Here is an 11360-nt window from a genome sequence, read left to right as displayed (position 1 = left end):
AATCCGAAATTCTGTCCCAGACAATTGAGTCGTCCGTCCCGTTAATCATGACATGAATACGTGTTTCTTTAGTTTGTCACATTTATCAAATTTGAAATGTTTTTTTTTCTCGCATGGAATTATATGCAATGCTGTTAAGTATGTTACGTGGAAAAAGAATAACGTAAATAGAATGATAATTTATTTTTAAAAATGTCACTTTGAAACAACACAAAGAAACACTAAGCTTGGATATTTGGAAGAAACATAGAAGTTAATTATATATTGCTCTGCCCTGACCATAAAATTTGTGGTTGGTTGTCACTTTTAGAATAAAAAATGGTTAATTCATAATGTTAATTGAAGCATTTAGGAACAAAATTATAAAATGGATTTATGGAAGTGCTATTTGCTTCATGTTGCATCTCTGATCTTTAATTGAATGGAAAACTGCAGGAAGAAGCTAGTTTTTATTTATTTAATTTACAAAATAAAATAAATGAACATGTACCGAACATTTAAACAAAAAACGTGGTAAATAGAATATAAATAAGGTGGACCTTGTGCTATATAATCACTAGTTTCTTCGATCACCTAAACTTGACCTCAATTGGACGTTTATCTGGTGAAGTTCGGCCCAGAATTTGTTGAACCACCTACATCAACAGCTTGAATAATCAGAAATCATCCATGTGATAAACAATGAAAAACATGATTCATGGGAATAAATTTCATGCAAGAAAATGAATCTACTACTTGATATGTGAAGATTACCTTTACCAAAAAAAGAAAGAACAGCGGTAGCAAATCTAATCCTCCTCCATTGGAACATCTGGAATGTCATACCTGTCTTCTATAATTGTTCTGTTAACTACAGATAGAGGAGTCGGTGCTATGGAGTTAAGGAAACACGACTAGGTACAGTTATCGAATGTTTCAGAAAAACTAGTTCTACACCCTGTGTAAAGATGGAAGGTATTATCACTAAGAACAGGAAGTCAGAATGTATGTTGCGAATAAATATAAAACTCAACGAAGGAGAAGGAAAGGATATATATTGACATAGGATCACTATCTGTCTCTCCACAGTTACGGCTATTATTTAACTCCCTCAGTATTTCAGGCGTAATCTGCGTGATAGAGAAAAAACGCAGATAGTATCACAAATTCCATGAATAAGAAACAAGAATGAGATCAGTTTATTATAGGTAAGCTTATGATCTTACTAGTTTATGCATTTGCCTTTCAACTAGTGCAATGAGACGATCTTTGTCCTCCTTTTTTAATCCATTTTTTGTACCTGCACAAGAATCAAGCAAAGCAGGAAAAATTTACACTATGCAATCAAAAGAAAATATTAAGTAATTCATTTTTAGGAGAAAATGTCAAGAAGATGAACTAACCTCTGTGCAAATGCAAGAAGTGATTGATGCCAGATCACAGGCATTACTGTGGACTCATCATAGAATTTCATAAAATGTGCAACCAAAGCATCAAGTGCAGTATATGTCAATGCGCACTTCTTCTCAATTAGTAACGTGATGAATAACTGCTCAGAACGTACAAATGAAATTGTCTTCATGAGGATGGATCCAAAGATATACAGGTAAAAAATAAATGAAGATAAATAGCATTGCAATTAAAATGGAACTTTTGTAATCAATACAATGGATCGCTTAGTAAGCAGCTAGGTCGTAGGAGGATCAATAAAATATTTATGATTTGCTCTTGAAAGTCACTTCAAGCTTATTGACCGTCAGATATATAAACTATGTTGTGCATTTATGGAATTCCAGAAGATTATTGCATATGTCTAAACCTTGTTGTACTGCTGTATTCCATGTCCGCAAGCGTCGCTAATGTGGCACTGTCATGAATAATAGAGAAAACATATCAACAAACAAATTGTGAAATATATCAATAGATAAAAATACTAGAAATTAGAGAACTAGGCGAGAGAAAATCAATTCATGAGGAATTATAAGTTTCCCTATAAAAAAGTAAGTGGGTACTAATGAAGTCAACTTCCAAATCTCAGGAAACTATCTCACTTTGTTGTTGATGCTATTCCAGCCAAGTGCAAATACGTTGCCAGTCCAGTTCAGCTAAATGACATGCTGATTTTCTGGTGATGAGCAATGGGTCATTTCAGCAAAACAAACTGATCTATGAGTCTATGAACAGCCTATGACATGGGTTAACATTTCAACTGCTCACTTTACTGATTAGAATTGTTCAAATTAGAGGCTTCGGAAGTGTTAATTGCTAAATATGTACATGTTACTTATGGATAATGATACAGTCATGTTTCTTGGTATTAAAATTTTCATATCATGGTTTTCAGCAAGCTTATGCATCTCATCAGTGATTTCTTCAGCAAGTAATGAGAAAGGAATTTTCAAAAGAACTATAACAGAGGGATGCAACATTACCTAGGCAGGGGATAAGGAATAGAAACCTTCTTAATGATGCTCCCAATAATGTCAGCCTCCCTTAGATTGCATGTCCTTGACTGTAAAAGAACACAGCAGGCATAACTAGTTGAATTCAATTCCAGAAATGCAAAACGAGATGCATGTTGCTTGAGAAATTCCCAAAAGCTGCATTTAGTGTCTCTTTACACTAACAAACAATGCATTAATCAATCATATGTAAGCATGAACATAGACTTGTTCATAGGCTACGAAACATACTAAAATATTCACCCAAACGAAAAACGTAGATCCACCATATAGCAAAAGCATACCTCGCACAAGGGTATTAAGATTCCCTTAATAAAAGCAGCTTGTTTGTAGCAAGCCTTTATCAACGACTGATATAAAGCAGGGTGCAGCGTCTTATTTTTTCGTATGTCTTCTTTCACGCGTGGCAACAAAACAAACTTATAGAAATGTGCCACCTTATTAACACCCATACTAGAAGCAAAGATTACTATTGCTTGATACAGTGCATTCAGTGACCATTTATCAGGTTCGGTCAAGTATAGACGTTCTTCCCAGGATGGTTGAGAAGGTATGAACTTCAAAGCTTTGGGAATCTTTCCAGAGGTATACTTGCTAAGCAGTTTACCAACCCTGCACAATACGTATCCACCTTAAATCAGTAAAATCACTACTAAGGGGAAGGCGAGCAAAAAATCACATTAAAGTTGGTTATCTGTGACAAGGCTATAGCCTCTAAGCATACCTCTTGTACAGTTCAATGACCGAGTCGTCCGATTTCGTCATTGGTTGTGCTCCTAAACACAAACACACACCATTCAATAAACTTGCCAATAGCCATTGTCCACGACACTATGCATCATTTCATAAATAGACAACCACATGGTTTTGCATTAGCAATACAAAATATTTGCCGAAACAAAACTCTAGGACTAATGCTTAGAGTCCCCATCCAATATGAAAAGCACGCGTTAATTGTCATCAGCAAATTAAACGCATACCGATTGAAACTTGAGCATCTTTTTTCGTGATCTCCTCCACGATGTCAGCAACGGTTCGTTCAAGGCTATTATCTTTTGATAGGAAGGCCTCCAGCAACTTCTCGTCCTCCTCATTAATATCATCCTTTACATCATAGAAATACAATTAGCACTAAAAGATGGATTCAATTACACAACATTCTACACCAAAATTATCTGACACGTAAAAACTGATCCAAATCCCAAATCCACTCTTCTAAAACCTCTGATTTTAACAAAATATGTTCTCGTAACAAAACAACAAGGCTAATTGAGAGTAAATCGAACCTCGAAAAACCCTTTGGAATCATCCACGTCGTCATCGTCGTATTCGTCTTCTTTGCGGCCGTGACTTTGGGGAAACACGATGTTACTGTTGGCGGTGTGATCGGAGACATTGTTGGCGCTTTCCTCTTCTCGCTGGATCTCCTTCTGCTGCAAAAGGGCTTCCTTGAGGATCGTGGAGCTGACGGTCGACGGGACGAGCTTGTCCTCTAGCTGGTGGTGCTTCGGCAGCCTGTGCCGCTTCTTTCCAGTGGAGAATGCGTCGGAGCCCAGCGGCAAAAACGGCTCGGGATTCGTGTTTCGTGGACGTTTCTTCGACATTGTTGCAGACAAAATCAAAATCCTTTAAACCCTAATTTGAGAAGAGAGGTTTTAGGTGTAGATTCTTCACTGGCATTTAAATTGAAATAAACTTCTCCATATCTAATTAAGACTTGCAAATTTTATTGTTTATAAAATCAAATAAGAAGATATCTATAAATAATCGGAATATTAATAAAAAATTCTAGTTTAAAACTTTTATTAACCATTATAATCTTCTTCTCGTGAAGTGTATTAAGAATTATTAAAATTAAAAATAATTATATACATAAACAGAAATATAGAAAAGTAAATAAAATTGCCTTAACAAAAGTTGCCTTAATATATATAGAAAATTATATACATAAACAGAAATGTAGAAACAAAAGCTTAGAAAAGGAGGAAAGGTAAATATTAATGTGAATAATATTTTCCTTAACAAATCTAATTTTTTGCAACGTATTCGTCTAAAACTTATTTTTTAAGCTTTCACACCATATTAAAGAACTTTAATTTAGATGCATTAAATATTTTTGGGTGAATCACATTTGACTAATTTATGAAAAGAATCAAAACAAAAAATGTGAAGAGAAATTGACATAAAATAATTCCAAACACGGTTACATTCGATTTGTTAGTCTAAGATTAAACTAGTCATATGGGTGAAATTTAGATCGTTAATCGTGATATATTATTAATGTTGTTATTACAGAAGTGTATGTAGACAAGATAATATATGATGTTTGTAGCAAAAGTAGACCTGAATTTAGTGGTAAAATATAGGCAAAAATATCATGATGTCCAAAACCATATTGACTTACTAAGACGACAAAAATGAAATTCTTCTGTTGCTTTCGAGTGTACAAGAAAACTTGATAGAATGCCTCATGTAGTTCTTTGATTCTTTTCAGCCAGCGCGTTCGGAAATAACCTGAAAGAATCATGTTCTCGTCGATCGACCGACCATCTGCGAGAGCAAAGCGAAGCAAGGAATGCTACAACTGGCAGAAAAGGCTAACCTCGTTTATTAAGGGCAAAGCATTCTCTTCCCATTCCGTTGCCCACCTAACGGAAGATACCCTTTCCATCAAGCTTGATCTCATCGACTTCAAACCATCGCATCTCTCTGGAAAACCCTCAAACAGCATCTGTAAGAAGCCGATGCAGTTATGCTTATATCTTGTCAACGAAACCAGCTCAAACAATCGAAGCAGAATACACTAACTACTAAGAGATGTTTCTCACCTATCCTTTAGTTTAAAGCATGCGTAGTTACAAATTTTTAAAACATATGTATCATAAATCTCCTATTGGTATGTGAAATGTGAACATGATGCAAATGTACTTGTCGATATATCTAAATTATTCAACATGCGCAAGGACATTCGACGCTTTATGGGCGATTTCCAGTTTCTTAAACATAGTAGTATAAAGAAGCTTACCATGAGTTCATCAGCCAGTTCTGAAGATGACGAAAAAAGGAGGCCATTCTTGTTAACATCCACCAGCTCCTTTATGCTTGATGAAGATTCGAGATGGATATATTTATTAGGTCTATCTGCGTAGTCCACCTAAGAAGATATTTTAAAAAAAATTAACTGATCTTACCAAGAATATGAAACAGCACAGACAGGCAGTCCACAGCCGAACATATCCACAACCTAATTAACCATCACGTTCAAAGCTGAAAATCTTACTTCAAAAGAGCTATTTTCCAATAAATTGTTATACTGCTTTCCAATAGAAATGAAGTTGAGGCATTATTAGCACAGACCTTCATGGGTAGATCCAGCCCTGATGACGATGTATGCAAACAGACACCTAAATCTGCTGACCCTGTTTGTGTAAAACGGGGATAATGTGTGTATATAGGAAATAAAACCTTAAACCTACTAAGGCTTCTCAAGTTAGTTACCAAGAAGTAGTGGATAATCCTCTGCCGACAGCCACATTGTACGGAATGCTACACGTTTGAGGCTAAGTTTTCTTATCTTCTCCTCGTACTTTTCCTTCTCAGGTCCTTTACCTTCAGTTTGAGGTATTATTGTCTTAGAATAGATGGAAGTAAAAATCAGATAGCTGAGGAAAATCGGATGGGGTGTAAAGATAGGCATACCAGTTATGATAAACAGCAACCTTGGATACAAAAATTGTTTCCCTTCATTAATACTATCCCAGACAACTTCATTTCCAATAGAGTCATCCTCACCTAAGAGAGCAGCGACGCGTCTATCATACATAAGTGCTGCTTCCAGTAAAATACTAAAATCTTCATCTGGAGTCCTGAATAAAGTTATTCTTTACTGTTCAACTGTGTCAATGTAAACTATATGTATATCAATATCCATGCTACCAACTGCTGACAATAACAGATAAGGAGATGCAACCGAGCCACCTTTGCTTCACTATGTCAATTCATGACAAGCAGATTAAAAGTTCTACAAGAAAGGTGATGTAAATTGAGGTGGCAAGTAACCAAATTATCAGTAGTATACCAGCTTGTACTGCTGACAACTAGTGCTGGTCTGTTTTGGTTTAAGAATACATCAGAACCAGCACGAGTTGTAAATGGAGTTGCACTAGGATCATTGTCTGGCCCTGCCAATCCTGCAATATTTTCATTTTAGACCGAATTTAGCAGGGACATGCTTGCTGACTTTAAAATGAATCAGAAATAGTTTCTTTGCTTCTTTCACCATTGCTTATGCAATCTTGAAGACCAAATGGCCTGTGGAGACTTTTGCTAATCCTGCAAAATAACTAGAAGATTGTTGACTTTAGATTTCTAACCCAACGTCGTCTCTAAGCTAACCATGGAATATCAATTTGCTCACATCATGCTTCTGCTCGAGTGATGCAGGTCGGAAAAATTCAGGAGGCTGATCATACAAAACAGTGGCCCTGCAGTGTAAAAATCACAGATGTAAGTTACACTTGAAGCAAGTAGGTGAAACAAATACAATAATGTTTTCATGTCGTCATCTTACTTAATTCCCCAGTTCAGAAGCAACTCATGTTGCATTGCCCTTGTCACACACAAGGAACCATCGGCCATCATGCCATAACGTTTCTCAATCCTAGTCATAGATAAAAACACCGGTTATACAATCCCATGCAAAACCAGGCACCAGAAAGGCATCAAAACTGGACAAGCTAAAGTCCAAATTCACCAACGATATATCGTAACAAAGAGACTACTCCTTCCAAGCGACAGAGCCAGTAGTGTGTATCCAAAATTATGCCAATCAACAATGAACGCTGATTTTCTCAACCAGCTGGCCCACTTCACAACCACTAGAGTAGGAACTGACGGTGGATTCTGCAGAAGCAACATTACATGATTTAAACAAAGCTTACTAATATTCAATAGTGTTGTATACAAGGAACAAGATAATGATTGGATTGTGAACATTTATCCATTTTCATGCTATGTCTCCGCATCTTTTAACTGCATAGATGGTCCAGTAAAGTTATTTAAAAAACAAGTTCACCCCAACAGCAAATACTCCAGTAAAGTTAACAAAGTTTGATTATAGGACACAGCGACCATGTAAATTAAGAAAAGTATTAAGGAAGAATAACAAGAGCATGGAACAGTTATTACGCATCAGTAGAGTAGGGAATAACAAATAAACACAACATGAAGCTCACCTGCACTATGAAAGCATCTGGAGCTGGTATCTTCACACAAAGATACCAAAGCAGCGTAAGAAACTGGACTATGGGCTTGAGAATAAGAAATAAAGGACGTAGAATACTTGGAAGCCTTTGAAGAACTGTTGGCCATGGTGGCTGTGAAAAGAAAAAAAAGATTACTGTCAAAACCCTCAAAATTAAAACATTTCAATCTATGAGCAAAACCTTAATCATACCATTCTGTGGACGTGGATAGATTGGTGCTCTAGCAGCGAAATGTGGGGTTCCGAACCTATCCAAAAATCAAACATTCAATCAGGAAAAAAAACATAATTACAAGTCATTCAACAATACCATATTCCGTACAAATGTACAATACACACATCTGGAATCATATAGAACTTTATAATAAATCTCAACTTCAGTAGTAGTTTATAAATTTTGAACAACTTATTAACTTCTCCAGCTGAGCTGAGTAATATATATAAGAGAATCTGATCAGAAGGCTAAAACATAGTAAGATATTAGTAGCAGGTAGGCAATATACTGTACTCTTTAAAATTTTTAATACTCCTACATCCTAAGGTAGTTGATGCTGACCAATATGTACAATCATAGTGCTCTACTGACACTAATACGTACAAAAATCAGATATAGAGAGTATGTATAAACAGTAGAAAATCGATACATAACAAACACAGAAGCATCTTGCAGAACCCATCTCCAATACTATAAATCAAGATATCATGCAGTGCGCTGAGAGATAGCGTTGGATGGATATCACCAAGGGCATAAGCAATTCAACACACGACAGACGTAAGTATTGTCTCCGCAGAATAAGTAAATTAAGAGAAAATAACTAGCGCTTAGGCAATAAACTAGTAGCATACCTCCATATGCGACAATATCAACATCCTGTAAAGCCTGAAACAAAGAAGGAATTTTATTATACATAAGCCCCAAAAGGATAAAGAGAACTTGGACAAAAGTCCAACGTGTTCATAGTATAATATTTCCTTTCAAAATTTATCAATCAAGAGTATATGACTAAAAATAATTGTAGCACTTCTAAAACTCCAACCTCCTTAGTTTCCCAAATGCTATTCCATTTGCAGTTTGAAGTTTCTCTCTGGGACATAACCATAAATTTACTGGCTATCATCAATAATTGACTCCATGTCATAATGGAAGATGACATTAGAGTGAAAAACCAATACTGTAGTTTTTCATATTCAAAATTAATTCTTAAGCAAGTACTCCCTCCGCCCTACATTATTTATGACACATATCCTTTTTAGGCTATCACATATAACAATAACATAACACATTTATTATTCAGGTAACTGTATATAATATAAATATCTTACAAGTTACACCACTTTTCAACTCTCGAACCTATTCCCAAGAGAAATGTGCCATGAATAATGGGATTAGGGGAAAGATTGAGATATACTATTTGTCCGATAACAAAATCTTAGACACAGAATACAAAGTAAATCATTCCAGCCTGATAATAAATCTAACTTGATAAACATAAGCAAAAAGTATGGGTATATAACTCTTCAACATATGATAAGTAAGAGATAATAAATTAATAATCCTTGCACATATCAAAATTTCCAAAATATAAACCCCTGATTCCAGAGTGAAAGAATGTATTACAATAACTACAAATTACTTCAAATTCGAACACAAACACATAAATACATGCACAAAGATAGAACAATACCTGTCGAGCAAGGGAAAGGGCATGGTATTGCATTCGGGGGCTCCTACCAATGTCACCAAGCACCACAACACAAACCCTATTTCTCCTTCCCATTTGAGGCCGAGTGTCCCCTATACACTACCTGAATAAAAACTTTTAATCAGAGCACCTCAACTTGACATCTCCTTTACTCTTGAACCTTTTCTTTTCCTTTGTTGCCACTAAAACTTTTAGCTTTTTCCCCTCAATCATCAGATAGCAAATTTCCATTCTTAACTATTATCTTCTCAAAACATTCAACAACATCACAAAACATGGTTCATAATAACATGTTCCATTGTTCAAAACATTTTCTTATTACTCCCTCCATCCCATAGTCCCATAAAAATATGGGCATTTCTATTTTTAGAAAGTTGTCCACAACTCATTACCCATATACATCAATTTATTTACAACTTATACCACTATGGCCCACCATTACAACTCATTAAACAATAATAATAGTGTAGGTCCCACTATAACACTACTTTGACTACCCTTCTCCTCATCTCTCTTACTTTACCAATTGTGCATTAATTCTCGTGTCATTTCAAAAATGAGCATATTGTTATGGGACAGAGGGAGTATTATATTCCTATATTCGAACACATATGTTAATAGACAAATGGCATATAATTCATGTAAATGTGCCATCCAAGTAACTAGTACAGTATCACATATCTGATTATCATATTTATCAAATATATAAGCTTAGATTAATTAAACCAAGTAAAAAATCTAAAGATCCTCTTTGTTTTAAATACACAAGACACTCAACTTTATCTCACCATGCAAGACTCACTGTCACTGTACCATAATGTGGCATTAGCCCTTTGGCTGCTCATTATGGTTATTCATCTACAAATGATAATCTCATTCAGCTTCATGGAAGTTTAGCAATTATATTGTCAATTTTATAGTACCCATCTAAACTGCTTCAACCCGCTAATAGCAGAATCCAAATACAGATAAGTTATGTCCAGTATCTCCAGTTTAAACAATATAAAAATGAATTATACTAGTATATGATAGTACTTGATGACAATTTATGTTTTGAAGAATCAAGACTTACTTTGATGCTTTAAATGAATAACATTATTTATTTATCTACTAATATTTATTTATAGTTCACTAAACTATTAGGACAAATTCCAAAGCAGGGACTTGATTGTCAAACTTTAGCATTACCAAGTAACTAGTCTAGCCATTGCACTAATCCAATTTCGAAATTGGGCATCTGAATTAGTGAATTTAGAATCAACAGTTATGAATGAAGCTGCTGCAGTTTTATTGTATCACTGTACCCTACCTCGCACAATCACTGAATTATAAACAAGTAAATTGGGTAAACTGATCTGAACCCAAAACTATCTCATAGAACAAGATATATATTTAGTGAAATTCAACTTTCTAAGTTGCCGGCATGTGCATCATGAAGCTCATACACCGATCACAAATTAATGGCCAATCACAAGCTAACAAATCTGTATTCAGTAAATCATGTCAAGTAAATCAATCGGTTAATCGATTCAATTATACACTTACCTGCTGGTTTCGGATGCGATCGGGCGGAGTGGCGAATGAGACGGGGCGGCTGGCGGCTGAGTAAAGGGCAGCAGCAGATACTGCAAATCAGCCTGATTGATCGGCGACTGAGACAGCCGGCTGTATGACCAAGGATATAATGGTCGTCTGGCCGATAAGAGGAGAGGAAGGTGGAGGCAGGGCCGCGATTTAGGCGGCGGCGGCAAAGGCAAGAGAAAGAGTGAGAAAGAAGGCTGTGCGCGTGTGTTTCAGCTCGTGTGTGTGCGTCGGTTAGATGATAATACATTTGTTAAAAAAATTTCAAAGAAAATGTGACATAAAATTTTGAGCCAAACTCATCTCCTGGGCCCACAGTCCACATTCTCCCGCCCACCCAGTTACGGTTAAATATAATTAACTATAAATAAA

General features: G+C 35.7%; 2 protein-coding genes and 1 long non-coding RNA gene across 6 annotated transcripts; all 3 read right to left on the bottom strand.

Annotated features, from left to right (window-relative positions):
- Positions 1-430: 430 nt before the first annotated feature.
- LOC121775586 lies at positions 431-873 on the bottom strand. The gene is made up of 2 exons (XR_006045156.1): positions 754-873; positions 431-635 (listed from the first exon to the last, which is right to left on the bottom strand). It is a non-coding gene; the product is annotated as an uncharacterized LOC121775586 (long non-coding RNA).
- A 351-nt stretch (positions 874-1224) lies between these two features.
- On the bottom strand, positions 1225-4045 carry LOC121775393 (bystin-like). Its single transcript, XM_042172476.1, has 8 exons — positions 3728-4045; positions 3422-3545; positions 3166-3217; positions 2726-3053; positions 2548-2601; positions 2438-2491; positions 1383-1528; positions 1225-1279 (listed from the first exon to the last, which is right to left on the bottom strand). The coding sequence occupies exons 1-8, from the start codon at positions 4043-4045 to the stop codon at positions 1225-1227; spliced, it is 1131 nt and encodes a 376-aa protein (XP_042028410.1).
- Positions 3941-11243, bottom strand: LOC121775584 (UDP-glycosyltransferase TURAN-like). 4 transcript variants are annotated; one of them, XR_006045154.1, is made up of 18 exons: positions 10953-11243; positions 9390-9510; positions 8551-8584; positions 7897-7952; positions 7676-7816; positions 7195-7343; positions 7012-7101; positions 6859-6925; positions 6721-6784; positions 6520-6631; positions 6141-6307; positions 5940-6050; positions 5799-5860; positions 5633-5685; positions 5467-5542; positions 5044-5172; positions 4846-4955; positions 3941-4076 (listed from the first exon to the last, which is right to left on the bottom strand). XR_006045154.1 is itself a non-coding variant. In XM_042172683.1 (17 exons), exons 2-17 carry the CDS (start codon positions 9480-9482, stop codon positions 4932-4934), a joined length of 1428 nt encoding a protein of 475 aa, XP_042028617.1. In that variant the 5' UTR covers positions 9483-9510; positions 10953-11243; the 3' UTR covers positions 4693-4931. The 4 variants fall into 4 exon arrangements, 2 of the variants coding, with proteins under 2 accessions (XP_042028617.1, XP_042028618.1); XM_042172683.1 differs by lacking the exon at positions 3941-4076 and having other exon boundaries at positions 4693-4955; XM_042172684.1 differs by lacking the exons at positions 3941-4076; positions 5633-5685 and having other exon boundaries at positions 4693-4955; positions 5467-5595.
- Between the last annotated feature and the right edge of the window lie 117 nt (positions 11244-11360).

Source organism: Salvia splendens, chromosome 17 (assembly GCF_004379255.2).
Source record: "Salvia splendens isolate huo1 chromosome 17, SspV2, whole genome shotgun sequence".
NCBI lineage: Eukaryota > Viridiplantae > Streptophyta > Magnoliopsida > Lamiales > Lamiaceae > Salvia > Salvia splendens.
Note: the sequence above shows the minus strand (reverse complement) of the source record. Positions and strands in the feature narration are given on the sequence as shown.